The sequence below is a fragment of the Herpailurus yagouaroundi genome, unplaced genomic scaffold (genome assembly GCF_014898765.1).
Source record: "Herpailurus yagouaroundi ecotype Mexico unplaced genomic scaffold, PumYag 195, whole genome shotgun sequence".
Taxonomy (NCBI): Eukaryota; Metazoa; Chordata; class Mammalia; order Carnivora; family Felidae; genus Herpailurus; species Herpailurus yagouaroundi.
Genome location: NW_024412426.1, coordinates 4455672 through 4477979, shown reverse-complemented (window position 1 = coordinate 4477979; position 22308 = coordinate 4455672). Strand labels below are relative to the sequence as shown.

The 22308-nt window shown below is 42.7% G+C and overlaps 2 protein-coding genes across 4 annotated transcripts in view; one reads left to right on the top strand and one right to left on the bottom strand.

The window, feature by feature from the left end:
* The window catches only part of FLVCR1 (FLVCR choline and heme transporter 1), a 35426-nt gene extending 30260 nt beyond the window's left edge, over nt 1–5166 (bottom strand). Inside the window, exon 1 of the mRNA XM_040446418.1 lies at nt 4380–5166. Coding sequence (XP_040302352.1) covers nt 4380–5117 — 738 coding nt within the window. The 5' untranslated portion in view covers nt 5118–5166. The remainder of the gene's footprint in view (nt 1–4379) is intronic.
* SPATA45 (spermatogenesis associated 45) overlaps nt 4964–22308 on the top strand; it is a 31438-nt gene continuing 14093 nt past the window's right edge. The window contains exons 1-3 of one of the 3 annotated variants that reach the window (XM_040446420.1): nt 4964–5051; nt 5255–5513; nt 9646–9811. The gene's annotated coding sequence lies outside the window, so the exon portion shown is untranslated. Of the gene's footprint in view, nt 5052–5254; nt 5514–5677; nt 5871–9371; nt 9500–9645; nt 9812–22308 lie in introns of those variants that run through there. The other 2 variants (XM_040446423.1, XM_040446419.1) reach the window with 2 other exon arrangements.

The following is a 22308-nucleotide window of genomic DNA, read 5'->3' as shown; positions in this document are numbered from 1 at the left end:
AATAGTCAGAAGGTGGAAACAACCCATATGTCTATCAGCAGATGAATGGATAAACAAAATGTGGTATGTCCATACAATGAAAGATTATTTGGCCATAAAAAGAATGAAGTACTAATATATGCTACAACATGGATGAACTTTGAAAACACCCTAAGTGAAAGAAGCCAGAAATAAAAGGTCACATATTGTATGATTCCATTTACATGCTATGTCTAGGACAGGTGAATCTATAGAGAGAGAAAGCAAATTAGTGGTTACCAGGGGGAAGAAGCAACAGGGAGTGAGGAGTGACTGCTAAGTGGGTATTGGGTCTTCTTTGAGGGGAGATAAAAAAGTTTTGGAACTAGAGGGAGGTGATGGTTGTACAACACTGGGAATGTACTAAATACCACTGAGCTATACTTTAAGATGGTTAATTTTATGCAATATGAATTTCACTGCAGTAAGAAAAACGTAAGGTTGAATATGATAATCACAATGAAACAAATAAAATCAAAGTATTAAGGGAGCTCAACAGAGAAAGATAGATTCTTTCAGGGGTGAAGGTGAGGAGGAAGGGCCCAAGACAGGTTTCCAAAAGGCACCTGAGGCAGACACTAATAGTCACCAAATACTTCATTTGCTCCCTTACAAAAAGCTCAATAGAGACATTAAACAAATAATTACAATAGAGTGTGGTAAGTACAGTGATGGAGAGGTAAACCTGGATGATCATGTGATCTATTATCTGAACAAGGACACTATTCAGAGTGAAAGGGACTACATGAGTAATTAGCCTAATGAACAACTGTATACCTGGACCATCCCAGGCAAACTGGGGTATACAGTTTGGGTATACAAGCTGGGGTATACACTCTAGCTAAGACACTACTTTGAAGGAGCACCTTGTATATACTTGGGGTTCAGGAAAGATTTCTGCAGGAGCTAAGATCTGAAGAAGAAATTGGAATTAGCCAAGTGAAACCGGAGTGTTCCCAATCAAGGGGCCATCATGTACAGAGGAAGGAAAAGACCATGACCTTGTGAGAGGCTGCAAGTTGTGGACAATACCCCTCAGAGCAGTGACGGAATGTGGATGTGAGGAATGGTGGGTGTGCAGAGGCGAAGCAGAGGAGCTGGCAGGAGGCAGATCCGGAGGGTCTCACATTGTCACATTACAGAGCTTGAATTCTATCCTAAAGGCAAAGGAAGCCACTGCAGAGGGCAAGGGAGTACCCTGAACAGATGTGCATGTTATGAAGACCACAGGGGATAAATGTGCAGAGTAGCAGGAAAAGAGCAAGGGTTGCAGATAGGAAAATCAGTCAGCAAGCTCTAGGTAAGGGCTGCAGGTGGCCAAAGCTAAGACAGTAGCAGTAGAAGGGAAGAGAAATGAACTAAAAGACAAGGTAAATTTTGATGGGTGGAATCATATGGAAATATTCAGCCCCACAGTATCTATATGAGTCTGAAGCTCATTCATGTATTCAACACAATTTTATAGAAAATCGACAATGTGCCAGGAACTGCATTAAAGGCTGGAGATACAACTGTATACGTTCAGACCACACGCCTATTTTCATGACACTTAGAATCTAACGGCGGGTTTGGGAAATGAATAATAACAATGAATACATAAACATATAAATATATCAGATGGGATAAGTGCTATATGGAGATAGTATAAGGATGTAATGAGTGACTGGGCAACTCTAAAGGGGATCGTCAAGAAACACCACTAAATGATATTTAAAATGAATTTAAACTGAAAGTTAAGTGAGAGTAAGGATGTAATAACGTGACCCTAAGACGAAGAACATTCCAGGCAGAGAGAATGTTTCTGCAAAGGCCCTTACACAAAATCCAAAATTAGTGTTGTTTAAGGAACAGAAGAAGACATTTTCGAGTAGAGTTTAGATTTTAGGTATTATGGGAAATCACTGGCAAGTTCAAAGCAGAGCAGTGACAGGATCTGATCTATGTTCTTTTTTTTAAATTTTTTTTTTTAACATTTATTCATCTTTGAGAGACAGAGAGAGACAGAGCACGAGAGGGGTTGGAGCACAGAGAGAGGGAGACACAGAATCCGAAGCAGGTTCCAGGCTCTGAGGTATCAGCACAGAGCCAGGTGTGGGGCTTGAACCTACAAACCGCAAGATCATGACCTGAGCCAAAGTCAGATGCCCAACCGACTAAGCCGCCCAGGCACCCCTGATCTATGTTTTAAAACGGGTCTCTTGGGGTGCCTGGGGGGCTTGGTCGGTTAAGTGTCCAACTCCTGTTTTTGGGTCAGGTCATGATCTCCCGGTTTGTGAGTTCGAGCCCCACATCGGGCTCTGTGCTGACAGTGCGGAGCCTGCTTGGGATTCTTGCTCTCTCCCTCTCTCTCTGCCCCCACTCTCAAAAATAAATAAACTTAATTTTTTTTAATAAAAATACAAAATAAAAAGAGTCTCTCAAGGGGTACCTTGGACTAGTTTAAGCATCCGATTTTGGCTCAGGTCATGATCTCACAGCTCATGAGTTCAAGCCCTGCATCGGGCTTTGTCCCGACAGCTCAGAGCCTGGAGCATGCTTAGGATTCTGTGTCTCCCTCTCTCTCTCCGCCCCTCCCCTACTTGTGCTCTCTCTCTCAAAAATAAATAAATAAGCATTTTTTTTTGAAGGGTCTCTCAGGTTACAGACCTGGCAGTAGAGATGGAGAATGAAAAGTTAGGATGCTGGAATCAGATGGACTTAGGTATAAATGCTGCCACCAATTAGCTGTGTGACTTTTGGAAAATAATTTTACCCCTTCAAGTCTCAGTTTCTTTATCTATAAAATGGTGAGACTAATGGTTCCTACCTTAACATTATTAAATTCAAGGACACAGTGCATGTAAAATACTTAGCATAGTGCCAGGTTCTTATTCAATAATGTTGAATATTATTATGAATGATCACTCCACAATTTAGGCTGAAGATGGGGGCCATGAGCAAGTTCACAGCTACTAGAGCCACAGGAGGGACGAGAACACCTTCCTTATAGGAAGAAGGCAGAGGTGTGCTAAATGTTAGAGGGAAAATCTGCCTATGGGAAAACATTTCCATTTATTGTTCATAAACAGATAATCCATAGATATGGAGTTAATATTTCTGTCATGCTCAATGAAGTATTAATATTGAATATAATTTTGTAAATGAAAAATACTTTAAGAAAACAGTTCCTATCTAAACACATGAAAGCAACCAACTAAAATATCAGTTCTATAAATTATTTTGAATACACAACAACTACAGTTCAAGCTACCCTTTCTTCTGTACTTTTAGACAAAGAAAATAAAGAAAAAGTAGGAAGCATGTAGAGCTAGTCTTTTTATAGATTTTTAGCTAAATCTTACTGCGTGAAGTTCTTGGTTTACAGACTTTTAACTACGTTCTACTCAAGCTGAATGAACACTCAATACAATGTACAGAAAGTATCACAGAACTCCACTTGCAAAATGTATTAACAATAAAAGAATCAGTCTTCAACTACAACACACACACACACACACACACACACACACACACACACACCATTCCACTTAGTAATGCTACTGGAATGCTGCTGGAATTTGAACCTATTGTGTTAGAAGGACTAGGAAGCACTTTAAGGAACAATTGACAAAATAAGCCACGCTTTTACAACAGGTTCCATGATCTGTGATCTGTCTTGCATTTTCTTACTGTTAACAATCGCTAAGTGGATTCAGGAATGTTGTGAGGTCTTTACCACCAGAACATTTATTTCGCTGTCATTTATAAGTGTCATGTGCCAGGCACTCTGCTGACTGCTAATATATAAAATTAAACAGGAGGGGCGCCTGGCTGGCTTTGTGGGAAGAGCATGCAACTCTTGATCTCGGGAGTCATGAGTTCCGGCCCCCGTTGGGTGTACAGATTACCAAAAAAGATAAATAAAATTTTAAAATGAATGAATGAATGAATGAATGAAAATAAAACAGGAGCTGCTCACTCAAAATGAGAACAAACTTCCCAGAATCCAACACCTTCCTTTTACAAAGAAAACACTGGGGGTGACCCTAATACCTGCCTAAGTCTCATTCCTTACTACGCTGACAAGTTTTCTATGATGTTAGGGTTATATGGGCCAGTTCAGTTCATTATCTTATAGGTCATTCTCAAAGCAAGATGATAAGGTGGTCACTTTAAACCGCTTTTCAAAGTTCTATCCTTACAAATAAATCGAACGTCCTCTTTAATCCAAGACTGCCTCCTATCTTATGACTACACATCTCCTTTCCTTCATTTATACACAACTGCCTCCTGAGGGTCCATCCATATGCTCAGCTCATACAGCCTAGTACTTTATGTGGTTCTTTAAGGATCCGATTTTCATCTATCACCCTAATCCTTACCTGATTGCCTAGCACGGCGGTGGCACAAGCCGTGGATACCTCCTTGGGCCCAAACCACACCGAGGCGATGCGGGAGGGCAAGCCGAGAATGAACACCTGGGCCACGGAGCAGAGGCACTGGCCCAGCATGGTGACCCAGAAGAGATGCTGCTGCACGCTGGCGCACTTGACCCAGGCGCCCAGGCAGTTGAGGCCTGAGCCCAGCAAGGCGGTGAGCCGTAGGCCTCTGGTGTCCAGCAGCCACGTGGCCGGGAAGATGAGGGGCACGTAGGCCAGCATGTACACCATGGACAGCCAGTCAATGTGCAGGGAGGAGACGCCGTAGAAGCCCTCGAAGACGTTGCTGATGACACTGTACTGGATCCACTGAAAGGCGTTCACCAGCGAGTACAGGCTGAAGATCAGGAGCACCACAAACCGCCGCGCAGACAGCGCGGTCTGGGGAGCCGGGGAGCCCTCGGTCCCCGGGGTCTCTTCCCCGGGGCCCGTGGGCAGCAGCCGAGTCTGGGTCTCCTCCTCTGGAGCCAACGGAGTCTGCGGCCTGCATAGGGCTTCCGCCGCGGCAGCGAGGCTGTCCCGAGACACTCCATTCAGGGTCAGGCAGCCGGCTTTGGGCCCGTTCTGCAGCTCGGCGCTCACCTTTCCGGGGGGCTCGCCTCCCGGCACCAGGAGGTATCCATTCGTGGGCTGGTGCCCGGGTGCCATCGCTGCCCCCTCCTCATCGTTCAGCTTCACCATGTCCCTGGGGTCCCCCGCGCCGCCTCGAGCCCCGGCCCTCCTCCCCCCTCCGCACCCCGGGCCCAGGACCCGAGGCCCTCCCTGCACCCCAACCCCAACCCCTTGGCCCACCGCTCATGCGACCCTTTCCCCGGCAGAGTGAGCCCGAGTGTGAGCCGCGAACCTCAGCCCGAGTAGTCGGAGTCCGCAGGCGAAGCAGATGTACTCGAGCGCCTCCAGGCCCGCGGTCACCCTGCGCCAGGCCCCGCCCCAACAACGTCATGTCACCGCGGGTGACGGCCCGCTGACCAATCAGTGGGAGTCGCCTCCCAGCGCGTAAGCCAATCGGGGAGCTTCCGTGAGGGAGGAGGCGGGAGCAAATTTGCCGGGACGAAAGCCGGAAGGCGGGGCTGGAAGGTAAGGCTAGGCGTCCTCCTCCCCGGAAGGATGCTGTAGCCCCGAGTAACAGACGTGGGGAGAGGGAGGAAGGAGGTGGGGAGGAGGTGCAAAGGGTGCGCGGGAGGGTGAGAGGCGGCCTGGGCCACTCGGCCACTCGGGACTGGGAGCAAGGGGTAGGCAGAAACGCCGGAGACAAAGAGGCAGACGAAGAGGGGCTCCCCTACGGCCAGGTCCACAGTCAGAGGACGAATTTGGCCTCGCCCCAGCACAGCTGTCTGTCAAGATCGGACCCTTCCTTTACAGCAGACAGGACCACGTTTCAGATGTTCGTGCCACCTCGGCAGAGGGAAAACACCAGAAAGGGTTTCAATCCAAGTAAGAGATTTCGTCAGAAATCTGCCCTTATGAAGTTGGAACCGCCCCCCCCCCCACACACACACACACACACACACACACACACCCAGCCTGCTGATGACTGAGGCGGGTGAACGGTGCTGTGCCTGAGCAGACCTCGTGACTCAACATTCTCCCTTGGACCACCTCCTGTAGTTAGCACTTACTGGACATGCACATTCAGTGGGTTCAGTGGGTTCCAGGTACCGAACTTGTTTTGAACGGTATGTTCCAGACACTGTGGTGCCCCGGGGAATTAAAAACAAAAAAGAAACATAGTTCCTGCTCTCAAGAGCACGCGTTCCTAGCCTTGAGAGTCTTCTAGAGAAAATGTTAGCCCTGCTGCTAGTTTAGGAAACTAATTTTGCAACAAAACAAATAGAAAGACTCCAAATATTCATTATTAAAGTGAAATTGAAATCCGAGGTGTCTCACTATGGGTTTAATCTTGAAAAGTGCTGCTTATCTAGAAGCCTAAAACCCTGTACATCTTCTCTTGCCTCTTAACGTTATTTTGGTGGTGTATATCAGATCTATGCCTCAGATATACATCAGATACCTCTCAGTACAGGTGAAATACTATGTAATCCTAAACTTTAAGGAATACCGTGTGCATTTTAATATCGTTTTTGGCCATGCTATATAAATTGCCACATGTCGCCACCCTCCTCCTCCTCTTCCTCCTCCCCCTCATCCTCCTCTGTCCCCTTCCCTACTTAATTTTTCTTCTTAGAGCTTACCACTGTCTAAAATGTCCTATATTTTACTTTTTTTTTTTTCTGGTTATTTTCTCCCTCCCCACTAGAAGGTAAGCTCCATGAGGGCAAGTCTGAAAATGTATTGCTATTTCCTGAATGAGTGCAGCTAACAAGCATCGAATTACTATTTAGTATTTTAAATAATTACTTGCTTTGTAAATGAATCTGTTTTTTCGACTTGCAAATTTCCCTGCAAATATGATTTTCTAAACATTGATTTAGATAATATTTCAAATTATAGAGCTGTGTTCTCTGAATGAACAAACAAATAACCAAATATGGAATCCAAAGGACTTCAGTCTTCATTAAGAAGTTTATTTTATGGATTTCTGGAAAAAAACAAAAAACAAATTTCACTGCTTAACATTCCGCATGACTTATTATCCAATACTCAGAGACATTTTTTAAATACCTTCATGTACCATGAAAGTTTCTACATAGCTCATGGCAAAGCTGTTTAGAAAGGGAATCCAACGGGTAGAATTTTAAATGGACCTTTCTTTACTTGTCCCAGTCATACCTTCATTCCAGATGTTCATAGTGAACATTCAGATATCTGCAAATGTCCCACCCCCTTCCTGAAACCAGAAAATGGCAGATTATATTAGGCCTCATTTCCCCATTATCCAGTGTGTGTTGAAGCTTGTCTTCTGCCAGATCGGAACAGTAACTTCCTTCTCTGCACGGAGGCAGCTTCCTGAATGTACTTCTGTAAGGGGGCATTCTTTCTGATTGTATATAGGCTTTTTCTATTTAGAGACGATTTGGCTTCTCTATGTCCTTAGCAAGAAGGACTGTGTTGAGAGTCCTCTGGGCATCCTGGATCACAGTCAGTATCTAATTTCCCTCCACATTTGTTACCATCTGGCACCTATTCTACTCTTGCCCATTTTGTCATTTGCCTTCCCTGCCCATGGCAAAGCTCTGTATCTGACCCTGTCACCATCTACATGGAGCATCGCATCAAGAGGGTTTAGAGGAGTGGAGAAAAGCAGATCTAGAAAATCTGCTTTTTCTAGAAGAAAAAGGAGAAAATCCAGGAGAAAATCTACCTGGATTTGAATCCCAACTTCAGTAGTCACTAACTGCACACCCTTGGGCAAATTACTTAGCTGTTTCATGATAGTATATACCTCATAGGATTGTTATTATGAGGAATAAATGAGTGAATGATGGCTGGCACATGGTTTAGGCATTCTTAATTACAGTTATTAAGGTAGTTTATATAGTGGTTAGGGTCCAGGCTCCAGATCCAAGTGGCCTGGATTCAAATTCTAGCTCTTTCAGCTGCATGACTTTGGGCTAGTTACAGTGTACCTCAGTTTCTGCAACTGGAATATGAAGACAATATTCATGAAATTGTTGTGAGAAATAAATGGCTGATAAATATAAAGTGCTTAAATAGTGCCTGACCTCTGATCTATAGTAATCAGTACTATACCCAGGAAATGTTACCCAAAGCCATTATTATCAACTCATGTCTTTCCTCAGAGTTATATCTTGTTCTCATGTTATCTTAGATTTGATCCCATCTTGCTTATTGAAGCCTGCTTGGATTGCCCTGGAGTTACTCCAACCTCTCTCAGACTGAATTCCTAATTGTAGAGCTCCTCCCTGGAGGGTGCTCTGAGAATGCCATGAAAGGGCAGCACACAATGGAGTATACCAACTACTCTTGGCCTAACAAGTGGTAGATTTCTTATTAGAGGTGGTCAACAGTTGAATGCGCCACTATGCGACATATCTAGACAACAGATGGTACCTGTATTGGACGAGGTGTGCTGTGGATAGGATTCCTGAATTCCATAGAAAATTGAACTATATGAGATCTAAGATTTCTTCTGACTCTCGGTTTCTATGACTTATGAAAAGTAAAATACTTCCAAAGAAAGGATTAGACAAAATTCATATGCTTAGTTCAACAAAGTTCCCTAAGTAAAAATGGACTACAGAAAAGGGAAAACTCAGCAGTATCTCTTTGTAGTATCATCCCCGACTCTTAACCTTGCCTCCTCTCTCTGAATACTTATTAACCAGCTAGGCATGAATCATACTTTATATCATAAATTTGGATGAATAACAGCATAAACCTTACTCTCTGCCAGAGAGGACAGTATTGGGAGCATCACTTGGCTGGGAGTCAAGAGGAGATTGAGCTACATTATGGGTGTGGAATGCCAAGTCTGAGAGAGATTTGAATAAGTAGCAGTTGAGCAATCTGAGATGTGAATGGCATCCAGGAACCAAGGTCCAAGATGCTATCAAGAGTGATGTGGCTGTACCTGAGCAAAGGTCTCCTGCAGTCTAAGAGGCTAAGATGCAAACCAGAACAAGGCTATTAGATGTAAAATCCACCATGTTTCATGAGGAAGCGGGTAGATTTCAGCAGCCTTACCTTCAGTTTATACCACCATTACCGTGCTCTATCCACCCGAGTGGCTGAGTTTATGCTATTGTAGTCTGTGGAAAGATTAAGTTGGGAAAGGAGGGGTGGAAGAGGCTGGAAACCTGAATCCTCCTATTATGTACCTTTTTTTCCCCTAGAGGCATTGTGTGTGTGTGTGTGTGTGTGTGTGTGTGTAAAACATTCATAGAAAAGGATCCCAGGATTTTCCCTTCTGTGTATTTTTGTCTTGGTTCCTTTTGGCCCATGATGCCAGTTGGGTTCTTACAGAGAAACCAAATGGAAGGGGGAGGGGACTGAAAGTTCCAACCCTTTAGTCACTAGGTTGGTTCCCTTGGCAACCAGGCCCCATCCCTAGGTTCTTTACAAAAGTCACTTCCTTAACATGACAAAGAAATCGGCACAGGAAAGTCCCAAGATTTGAGAAGTTCTGTGCCAGACACTTTGGGGTGAAGACCAGATAAATTGTTCTTATTATAAATCACTAAAACACATTAGCATGGTAGTAGGTGTATATTAGCAAGACTAATTCCTGATCTCCAGGCTTGGGAGGTTGCTGATATCCATCCCGCCCTCCCTGCCACCTCTGCCTTAGGTCTGGATCATAGAAGGAGCTGGATGTGGCTGAGTATGCAGATTGGAGATAAAACCAACAGCAGAGAAGGATTGGCACAGCAGAGAAGAAATCACACCGTATCGGGCCACTCAGTGACTCTAGTATGCCATGTTTGTGTTTATCTTGCAGTCTGCCTCATGATCAGGTAAGAAATGCTCTCCATCTTCCCTTAACGTAGCCAAATCCTACCCATCCTTTATGGTCCAGGTCAGTTCCATGCCTACCTCCTTTGTTAGTCTGTCTCCGTGATTGGAGCCCCTAGAGATGTCATCCTCTTCTGACTAGTAACACCTTTGGAGCTACTCACTGAACATTTCCCGGTGGTTACTTAGCTTTTCCTTTGCATATTTTATCCCTTATCTAGATTTGAGCATCTTGAAACTGGGGACTGGATTTTATATCTTATTATAACACCCTCAGTACCTAAACAATTTCTTTAGTTGGCAATGTAGGGGCCCAGGGCAGGTCACCCCAAAAGGTGCCACAATGGCTTCCTGATGACTTTGCATTAAAGCTGCTGAAGAAACAGCCAGTGCAAGGACACTCTGACCTAACTCTGTCCTGCGAAAAGGGGAAATAAATCTCCCATGTGGAAGGCACCCTCCCTGTGCCAGGAGGTAGAGAGATAGGGAATCTTTATCAGCAGAAACAGGGAATTTAAAGCCAAGAAGGCCATATAAACAAACTCTGTTACTTTTGACTAATTTACTACCTCAGCCCACATGCTGTTTAGAATTTCTTACTAATTGAAGCTCCTGAACATAAATTTTCTTTTTCCTGTCTACTCCTCACAAGTTTATTGTCTCTTTGATGAAAAAGTTTAAAAACTGCCTGCCTTGTCATTGCCTTAGGTCTCAATTTCATTATTGGGCCTGTGTGTGCACATAATTAAATTTTTGGGTTTTTGGGTTTTTTTTTTTCCTCTTCTGTTAATCTGCCTCATGTTAACTTAATCCTTAGACCAGATAAAAGAAGCTTGAAGGGTACAGGAAATTTTTTACTCCCGGAGAGCAGTTCATTTCATGCAGAGTCACTGGCATCTAACTCAACAAATGTTTTTAGGTAGCAGTGACTAGTATTAGGAAAATGGCCAGCCCCATTATTGCAAAATTTTAAAAATGAAATTATATCAGAGGTTAAACCAGGCCCTGTCTCCCTCTGAAACGTAACTAAACACACTTTAAATTCAATTTTACATATTTGGCCATGACTGTGCATGCCTGGTGTTGTATCCTACAACCTTAGAGTAGGAACGAAATGAGACCTTGGTAATGTCTGAAGTGAGTAGCTGTCAGGAAGGGGGGAAATTTCCCCCCTCACCCTCTTAGCTATTTTGGCTGGTCAAATAATTAAAACAATGTAAGACAGATTAATAGGAGAAAGCAAGTTTAATTACATACGCACAGGGAATCCAAAACAGAAGAGATTCCAAAGACAGGCAAAATGAGGTATATATGTCATCCTGAACTAAGGAGAAGGAAGTAAGGGTCTGGTACTTCAAAAGAAAGGAAGCGATTCAGAGGGAGGTGAAACTGGGTGCACGTCTGGTGAACAGATATTTTCTGGGGCCTTACAGAAACAATGAGAGCCAAAGAGGAATTTTAGCAAACTGACTTGGCTAGCTTCCCCCCTGCCTACCACACCTAGTTCATATTATAACGTAGTTAGTTGTCTGTGGTGATAGCTCCCTTCCTGGAGCGGGTCCCCTATCTAAATTATTCTAGGAAGCTTGAGGTGTAAGAATGAGTAAAGGAAACCTCATTTCAAATGGAGTCTCAAAGCCCTGACGGGAGCTCTCGCACCTGTACCCCTCCTTGCAGCAGGGAGAAGGAAGATAAGAATTCTCTTGACAGGGGAAGGCATTTTTCACAGAGGTATTTATCTCTTGCTTTTAAGAAAAAGAAGGGGGGCGCCTGGGTGGCGCAGTCGGTTAAGCGTCCGACTTCAGCCAGGTCACGATCTCGCGGTCCGTGGGTTCGAGCCCCGCGTCGGGCTCTGGGCTGATGGCTCAGAGCCTGGAGCCTGTTTCGGATTCTGTGTCTCCCTCTCTCTCTGCCCCTCCCCCGTTCATGCTCTGTCTCTCTCTGTCCCAAAAATAAATAAACGTTGAAAAAAAAATTTAAAAAAAAATATTAATAAAAAAAAAAAAAGAAAAAAGAAAAAGAAGGAATTTCCCTCTCAGCCCCAGCGACAAAGCACTAATCACTGCTTACAGCTGGTGAGAAATTTCCACAACCCCAAACTCTTGTTCTTCTCCAATGAACTCTTTTTTTGTTGTTTATTTATTTATTTTGAGAGACAGAGAGAAAAATGCAAGTGGGGGAGGGGCAGAGAAAGAGAGAAGGAGAGAGAGAGAGAGAGAGAGAGAATCCCAAGTAGGCTCCAAGCTGTCAGCACAGAACCCTACATGGGGCTTGAACCCACGAGTCAAGAGATCATGACCTAAGCTGAAGTCAGATGCTTAAGCAACTGACCCATCCAGGTGCTCCTCCAACGAACTTTTGTTCAAAACAACCCTCTGCCATTTTCTTCTAAAACCTACTAAAAGCTGACCTTCCCTTTGTCTCTTTGGACTCGCCTATGTTCACCATAGTTTGCCTGTCCTGAATTGCAATTCCTCTGCTATTCCCAAATAAAGTAACTGGCAATTTTATTTGTAAAATTGACAGGGGAAAGGTCTTAGGTTCTTCCTGAGCCTTCCGGGCCTTCATTGTTTTTAACTCAAAATAATCCTCATGCCAAAGCAGCACATCCTGGGGTGGCCTGCCCTGAACCTCAGCAGTTTCTTCCTCTGACACTTCCTTAGATGTTTCACGTATTAAAAGTTGATGGGGCGCCTGGGTGGCTCAGCCAGTTAAGCGTCCGACTCTTGATTTCGGCTGAGGTCATGATCTCATAGTCATGAGATTGAGCCCCATCTTCGGCTGTGTGCTGAGCTTGGTGCCTTCTTGGTCTCTCTCCTTTCTCTGTCCCTTCCTCTCTCTCTCTCTCTCTCTCTCTCTCTCTCTCTCTCTCTCTCAAATAAATAAACAAACAAACAAATATTTTTTTTTAAGTTGAGCTGGTGGCTGTGGAGAGTTAGTAACTGAGTGGCAAGAGGTCCATAAAAGGAGAACACAATGCAGGTGAAAATGAGGATGAACAAACAGAAAAGAACAGATTGAAGCATGTTACCCCACACCCCATTAGATCAGTCTCCTACTCTGGGAATAGGTCAGTCTCATATAATGGGTAAAATTAGTTTATTTGCTGAAAAATACTAATCTTTTAACAGATTTTATTCATAGAAGCAACATTTTCCCCCCATGAGTACACAAATTCCTCCTTGTTGAGCCAGAGAAACACATTTTGGGGTGGTACATTTTGCTCCTCCGCAGTCCTGCCTTTGAAATTTCCTCAAGAAATTTCGTCGTCCAGAAGTTGAGCCAGTAGATTGTTCAGTCTCATCGAACTAGACTCAGTCCTGACGATAGGTCAGTTCAGTTAAATTCATTTCAGAAGGCCATCTTTCAGGTAGGCTACCAAAGTTAGGCCTATATTATGCAAACAATCAGGTATTTAATCAGAGGCATTTCTGTGGAAACAAAAGAAAAATAATGGTTAATGATTGGAACAAGTTGTAAACCAGTTTCTGAGTTGTGAGGGTAGCCACTTGAGATTTCTAGATGTTAGATTTGAAGTATGTTTGATGTTTGATTTCTAGATGGACTGAGGGCAGATAGTAGCAATCTGATAGACTTTCCTAGTTTGCAGTTTGAGTGTCTCTGTGATTTTTCTGAGTGGCGCCCATAGTAATAGTCAACAAGGATCGTCCACACATGAGCTCTTGTGGTGATTTCTCTGAAGTTTATATACCAAGTTGTCCAGTTTTAGTTTGCATGGCTTGGGAAAAAGGGCAGTTTTAGTTCTTAATGATTTCAAGACAATGGTAGGGAAAAATTGGAAATGATAGTTTGAAGATTTATAGCTAGAAGAGTTTAGGATCCAGTCCAATTTACAATGAATAGTATTAGCTTCTAATATCCACAAAGGTATGTTATTGAAACATAATTTTTCTTTATAAATACTGTGATTTCTACCAAAGATAACAAAGCAAAGAGTAATTTGTTTGCAAAATAAATCTACTTTCAGTAAGCTTGGCTTGATTATATAAATACAGCAGGAGTGATGATTGATTATATATGCTCCTTTCGGTTTGCTTGCTGGAACTTTTCATAAGGAATCTCCTTTTAACAGCTTCTCAAGGTGAAGAAGTCAAACCAAATACTTGCAGTCAGACTTTGTAATACCTATAGATTTGGATTAATTACTCTCTTCTTGGGGTCCCCCGAATATCCTGAGAGGCTTGCACCTGCCAGGAAGTGACCTTCCTGACTCAACTGGTAAGGCTGTTAGGAATCCTGCAAGGAAGGTACCACGCTGATACTTCCAAGGAGTTTTATTGACTCCATAAAGTCAACCTTAGTTCCTTAAAGCAGTCTGGTCACACCTAAATCTATGCATGTCTCTTTCAAATATGACATTCCAGTCAAAGCCTTTGTAATATAACCAGCTTCCAACTGTGTCATGTTACAAGGAGAGCAGATTCTTATTGAACTTGGGCAAATAACTATATTGCCATGAAAATATAAGAATATCACTGAGAGTTTCTGAATTCTGGAGAGATCAGATAGGGAGAAAAAGATATTTCAATTCTGGTTACAAAGGTATAATTTATCAAATTGCTAGAAGGCATAGCTTACGAGGAAAGGCTTCCTTCTATCTATAAAACAGAAAATTAAAGAACCAACTATATTTAAAATTTTTTTTCAACGTTTTTATTTATTTTTGGGACAGAGGGAGACAGAGCATGAACAGGGGAGGAGCAGAGAGAGAGGGAGACACAGAATCGGAAACAGGCTCCAGGCTCCGAGCCACCAGCCCAGAGCCCGACGCGGGGCTCGAACTCACGGACCGCGAGATCGTGACCTGGCTGAAGTCGGACGCTTAACCGACTGCGCCACCCAGGCGCCCCAGAACCAACTATATTTTAAACAAAAAGTCATAAAATTAAAATCATCCTCATCAGTTCACTTGGTCCCATATAATTAATTCTTGTTCGGCTTGAATTCAGTTTTTTCATTAGTTCCAGAAATTTGCCCAGTTTGATGCATATTTACATCTATTTAATTCATTTATTAATAATCACACCGAGAGGGGCACCTGGGTGGCTCAGTTGGTTAAGCTTCCAACTTCAGCTCAGGTCATGATCTCATGGTCCATGAGTGCGAGCCCCACGTCAGGCTCTGTGCTGACAGCTCAAAGCCTGGAGCCTGCTTCGGATTTTGTGGCTCCCTCTCTCTCTGCCCCTCCCCCGCTCATGCTCTGTCTCTGTCTCAAAAATAAGTAAAACGTTAAAAAAAATAATCATACTAAGATTACTCATGAAAACTTTATGAAACATTAAAGCAGTTAGCCATCATCTTAAGTTATTTATTTATTTATTTATTTATTTATTTATTTATTTAGGCTGACAATTTTGGTAACAAAGATAACATGAGCTTGTTTGACTTTTAGTAAACCAAGGTGGAAAAGTATCATACTTAATGCTGATAACTCTAAAGACTTATTTTTTTCAGCATCTGTATCATACTTTTTTTCTCTTTTTTAAATTGAAATGTAAGTAACATATAGTGTAATACTAGTTTCAAGAGTACAATATAGTGAGTCAACAATTCTTTTAATGTTTATTTATTTTTGAGAGAGACAGAGCATGAGTGGGGGAGGGACAGAGAGAGATGGAGACAGAATCTGAAGCAGGTTCCAGGCCCTGAGCTGTCAGCACAGAGCCTCATGTGGGGCTCAAACCCCCAAACTGTGAGATCATGACCTGAGCCAGAGTCAGAGGCTTAACTGGCTGAGCTACCCAGGCACCCTGAGTCAACAATTCTATACTTTACTCAGTGCTCATCATGAGAAGTATACTCTTAATCCCCTTCACCTATTTCACCCATCCCCCTTTTGATCTCCCCTCTGGTAACCACCAGTTTCTTCTCTGTATTTAAGGGTCTGTGTTTTTTTTGTCTCTTTTTTCCTTTATTTGTTCACTTGTTTTGTTTCTTAAATTGCACATATGAATGAAATATGATATTTGTCTTTCTCTGACTGACTTATTTCACTTAGTGGTATACCCTCTAGGTCCATCCATGTCGTTGCAAATGGCAAGGTCTCATTCCTTTTATGGCCGAGGAATATTCCATTGCATATATTATATGTTATGTAATAGTCCATTGTACATATTACATATATATCACATCTTCTTTATCCATTCATCTATGGATAGACACTTGGGCCGCTTCCATATCTTGGCTGTTGTCAATAATATTGCAAAAAACATAGGGGGTGCATATATTTTTTTGAGTTAGTGTTTTCATTTTCTTTGGGTACACACCCAGTAGTGTGATTCCTGGATCATATAGTGTTCTATTGACAAACTTCCATACTGTTTTCCACAGTAGCTACATCAGTTTGTGTTCCCACCAACAGTGCATGAGGAGTCCATTTTCTCCACATCCCCACCAACATTTGTTGTTTCTTGTTTTGTTTTTTAACGTTTATTTTTTTTTTAATTTTTTTTTAATTTTTTTTCAACGTTTATTTATTTTTTGGGGGGACAGAGAGAGACAGAGCATGAACGGGGGAGGGGCAGAGAGAGAGGGAGACACAGAATCGGAAACAGGCTCCAGGCTCTGAGCCATCAGCCAAGAGCCTGACGCGGGGCTCGAACTCACGGACCGTGAGATCGCGAGATCGTGACCTGGCTGAAGTCGGACGCTTAACCGACTGCGCCACCCAGGCGCCCCACGTTTATTTATTTATTTATTTTTTTGAGACAGAGAGAGACAGAGCACTAACGGGGGAGGGTCAGAGAGAGAGAGGGAGACACAGAATCTGAAGCAGGCTCCAGGCTCTGGCCTGTCAGCACAGAACCCGACATGGGGCTTGAACTCACGGACCACAAGATCATGACCTTAGCCGAAGTCGGACGCTTAACCGACTGAGCCACCCAGGCGCCCCTGTTGTTTCTTGTTTTTGATGTTAGCCATTCTGACAGGTGTGAGGTGGTATGTCCTTATAGCTTTGATTTGCATTTCCCTGGTGATGAGTGATGTTGAACATCTCTTCATGTGTCTATTGGCCATCTGTATTTCTTATATTTATTAAACCAACAAATTTAAACTTTGCTTTTATTAACTGAAAATTTTCCTAGATCACATGAACCTGAAAAACATTTAGCTTTGTTTCTAATATATTTTTGAGATTTAGAACTGCTTGAGTTATAAGTGCTTAATTTTAAGCCAGTTATATAGTGCTCTTTTACAAGTCAATTCTGGTAATACCATCTGGAGGTAGAAAAACACCATATTTGTAATGTAGAAAACAGAGTTTTTATAGCTTTCCATTAAAAATTGTTAGCTTCGAATCAAGTATAGCAATATAAAACTCACTAGTATATAAGTTAAGTTTATCTACTTGGATGGCTAAAGCTTTTTACCAGTAGTATTTGTGGAGAAGGCACATGATTTGTATTTGCTCTTGACAAGTAATCTTATGGAAGCTGTAGAGCACTTTGTATTTTTTAAAAGGTCGTTTTTCCTGCTCCTACCCCGTTTAGTCTTAGGCAAGTGTGGCCATTGTTTTAGATACCCCCTGGGGTGTTTATATTGCAAAGGCAACAAACGTAAGATTTTTATCTCGAAAGGACAGAGAAAGAATTAAGTTCCTCCGAGAAGAACTTTGGTTTTTTAAGGTCAATAATTTACAAGCCTTATGAGAAAAATGGGGGAAGTTTTAGGATTGGTGAAAGCTATAGATAGACTTTGCATGGCCTCTAGAGCTGCATTTAAAAAAATGTTTATATATTTTTGAGAAAGAGAGAGTGGGACAGAGGATCCCAAGCGGGCTCTGTGCTGACAGCAGAGAGCTTGATCAAAAGGGGGGTGGGAATTGTTAAAAAGAAAACCACAGGCCCAAAATGGCATCAAGTAGGTTAAGGTCTCAATTCCGTAACCCAAAGGCTTAGTACCTAACCTGACTGCAGTTTCAACCCCGCAGGAGTGCAAGCTTTACGTAGTCAACATGAAAAGTTCCTGGTCAGCACTAGGAAATTTACTCATGGGCCCTTCCCATTCCCTTTAAGAAGGTAACTTTGCCTGAAACAATGGATTCTTTGCAAATAATTTTCTTTTTTCCATTTTCTGTCTACCTTTAAAAACCTTTGCTTTTCTGTAGCCCGTTGGAGCTCCCCTCTACTTCCTAGGTAGGATGCTACCCAATTCATGAATCAACTAATAAAGCCAATTAGACCATTAAAATGTCCTCAGTTGAATTTTTGTTATTTAACAGGGCATATAATTTTATTTTAGCATAGGGGAGGAGACCTAAAAAAAAAAATTCCTATCAGGCTTTGGCTATCAGCTTCCACTTTCTGATCAATTTTTAACCATATAGCTACTTAAAAAACGTTTTGTTTTTTTTTAAAATATCCTGTCAATTTTTAGCTGGTATGGATAGTAAATATTTCTGGCAATATTGAACAACTTTATGGACCCTTCAAAGGGTCTTCAAAGAGGGTGCAAAGATTATTACCTTCTCAAGATCCAGAATCATTCTCAAAGATAGCCAAAAGAAAGAACTGACAGCCAGCATGTCCCGAGCAGGCAGAAAGCCAAGCCAAGCTCCCAGGACACAAAACAAGCTTAGTAAGATTTTACTAGTTTTTTCCTGCTTTTTAGATACCTACAGTTTCCAGGACCACAGCTCTTAGACATAAAATAAACAGGTGTGCCAGAAGATGGTCTGCTTAATTGTTTGGATCTTAAGAAAGAAGAACTTATGTTGGATGCAGAGTTTTAATTTTTGGTCTAAGGACTAATTTCTGTTTTTTCATCTTGGAAAAAGGATTCTCTGAGGTTTGCTGTTACATTCTTTTGTATCTACTTTTTAATTTTAATAAGACAATTCTTTAGGATGAGAGCTCTCTAAAATTTTTCAAATACAGTAGTTTTTCTAATTTAGAAGATCTGTTGTCTGGCCACGGATGAGTAGGATCTATTCATCTCAGTAGTGAGTCAAGCTTAAGCCTTCTTATGGCTTAACCAAGGACACAAGAGGCATCCCACAAGACAGTGTAAAATATGCAGCTCTCACAAAGATCTAGAGAGTTTCCAAAGATAGACTGTGAAAGCAAAGTTTTGGCTCTGGACCGTTGGTCTAAACTCCCCTTCTCTGGGGCACCTGGCTGGCTCAGTCGGTTGAACTTCTGACTTCGGCTCAGGTCACGATCTCATGGTCTGTGAGTTCGAGCCCCGCGTCAGGCTCTTTGCTGACAGCTCGGAGCCTGGAGCCTTCTTCGGATTCTTTGTCTCCCTCTCTCTCTGACCCTCCCCCATTCATGCTCTGTCTCTCTCTGTTTCAAAAATAAACATTAAAAAAAATTTAAAAAATAAAATAAAATAAACCCCCCTTCTCAAAGCCCAGCCCCATCTCCTCGAATCCTAAAACTCCAACTTTCCCAGGAAAAAAAACATTTTAACAACCAGCTGCCTATTACAATTTCCCTTTCCTGACAATATTTGCAGAGCACTTCTGCCTGACCTCTAATCCTAGGGAAAACAACTTACTTAGGTAAATACTGAATGTCAGCAAGTGAACTGAGCAAAAGCACCCAGGAAGAGCAAGAGGGCTTTGCTCTTATTATTCGACTCCTGCCACTTTCTAGGGCTCTGTAATCAAGCTCTGCCAGTTGCAGGCATTCCTGTGCCATGTCCTTTGTGGATGTATCCTGGCAAAGAATTCTCTCTCAAAATAAATTTTTAAAAGACATTAAAAAAATAAAAATAAAACCCCTTTACCTATGCTCTGGGAGGATCCTACCAAATTTACAGAAGAATTAGAAAGATTAGTGGCTATTTACAACCCCACTCACACTGGCCTAGACTGGCTATTAAGGACTGTTCTTCCCACCCATGATTATATTGACGTGGGAAAGAAAGGCAAAAGAAAACAATTAAATTTCCTTACAATTTACAGTCCACTGACAAGTCCTGGAGACAGGCAAAGTGACCTTCCTCTAGGAAGTCAGCTGCCTGGATGATGACACTTTGCTGAGGGCAAAAGGCACTCTTAGCCAGCCCCCCAGGATCCTGTAAGTCTACTTAAACGTGTAAAAACTCTTTTCGAAATTCCTTTATCTCTACCCCCCAAGATATATGTTGGCAATTATACTCTAAGCATATGGCCCCCTGAAAGATATCTAAAGGGTCTCATAACTAAGGTTTTATTAGACAGTAATAAATGGCCCTTTCCTAACCATAGCTAGCCCCCTCAAGGTCCTGGAAACCTTGCTTCCAAAATTCCTTAGAGACTTACATTTTCCCTAACCCCCTGCTATAATCAGTCACTCGTCACAACCCCAGTGCAGCTCTTTCTGCCCACCATCCTGTCCCCATGTTTTAATAAAACCACCTTTTCACATCGAAGATGTCTCAAAAATTCTATCTTGGTCATTGGCTACAATCCCCAACATTTCCACATCAATATGATGGTTATGAGACAAGCTAGATGGTCCCCTGGAGAATACCGCCCTCACTAAGGAAACAGATGGCCCTAGCCGTTCCCAGCCCCTCCTGCACATGACCAGGAAACAGTTCAGTTGGAGGCTGATATCTAAGGCTTCATAGGAGCAATGTTCGAGGTGTTCCCCCTCAGAGTAAATTGGTCTGAGGTTGAACTATGTACTTAGTTGTTCTTTGAGCACATAATAGCTCTTCTTTGAGCTCTCCTTTGAGCACTCTACATAGTACTATGAACTATGTACTTAGCTCTTCTTTGAGCACATAAAAGCCTTTGTTGAATGTTCTGTACATACTTTTCAAAGACAAACTGCATTAAATCCAGAAGCCCTGGAACATAGCAATCTTTTAATTTCTGCTTTAGTGGGAAATTTTCTCCCGGATGTTAAATAACAAATCCACCTGCTCTGTTGGTGAGGGCAGCCACTAAGCATAATAATGGAGACAGCTACTTTAAAAAAAATTTTTTTAATGTTTATTTTCTGAGAGAGAGTGTGTGTGTGTGTGCATGAGCAGGAGAGAGGCAGAGAGAGGGAGACACAGAACCCAAAGTAGGCTCCAGGTTCCGAGCTGTCAGCACAGAGCCTGATGCGGGGCTCGAACTCACAAGCCATGAGATTGTGACCTGAGCCGAAGTTGGACGCTTAACTGCTTAACCGACTGAGCCACCCAGCTGCCCCTGAAGGCAGCTACTTAATTCTTTGAAAATAGCTTGCAGGAAAGCAGGAGAAAAAGAACTGATAGCAACAATTCCTGCTTTGCAACCTGAATCTTTGGAAAGGCAAAAGCAGGACTCTGAGAGTAATTCAAGGCCCATTCAGATCTCCCCCTATTTGCCCCCAGACAAGCACAGATATTGCAAGAATCCAGGTCACTGGAAGATAAATTGTCCTGTATTAAGAAAGAAGAAAATTTAAGAAGCAATTTCCTAAACCCTATCACCCTCAGAGAGTGTGCTTTTCTCCTGAGGGACAATTCCTCCTTGAATGACAGTGCCAGCCAGTCCTCAGTCACACCCCAGAGCCCACCATTAACCTTAAAATGAGGATCAGGAATTGGATTTCTTAATTGACACTCATGTGACTTTCTCTACCATCTGCTCCGAGGATTTATCTCTATCTGTCACCTCTGATTTTAATCAGGGGGTAATCAAACTAAGTAGGGAACTTGTATAGACTCCCTCACCCCCCTAAAGGCACTGGCTGAGTGAGACCATAAAGCCTCCAGATCTAAACTGCAATGGTTGCAAACAACCACTAACTACTTAGGACATGAGACATCTCAGGGCATCAGAAGCTTACTCCACAACACCATCCATCAATTTTGTCCATCTATCTCCCTGAAACAAATCAATGGTTATGTAAATTGGGGGGGGGGGAGGCAGCTGACTATTGCAGCCAAAGGATTCCTAATTTTGTAGACCTTGTTAAACCTCCGTATGCCCTTCTCCCAGACAGCAGCCAGAGCCCATTTCCTGGCTTTCAGAGACATTAACCTCCTTTCAAGCCTGGAAACTAACATTGTCAACACCCCCAGCTCTTGGTTTACCTAATTTTAACAAACCTTTTCATCTATACTGCCATGAAAATAATGGCATCACTGCAAGCATTCCAGGACAATCTTTTGCTCTCAGATACAACCAATAGCATATTTCTCATGCCAGTTAGACCCTGTGGCATTGGCTTGACCCCCATGTTTATTTATTTGTGGTGACCACAGCTGCCACCTTGATTGACAAAGCCAGTACTCTTACATTAGGCTCCCCCATTCACCTGTGTGTTCCCCATGCTGTGTCTGCTCACTTACGAGTTCATAAGACACGGCACCTCTCTACACAGTGACAGACCACTTACAAACAAGCTCTTTTGACTAGCCCTCCCATCATCTCACATCGTTGTAACACTTTAAATCCAGCTACCTTACTACCCTTCCCTGACAATGGAGAGCCCACGCTATTCCCGGTGATTGCCTTACAACTATAGAAATGGTCTCAAAGCCATGAGAGGATTTCTCAGACATCCCTTTAGAC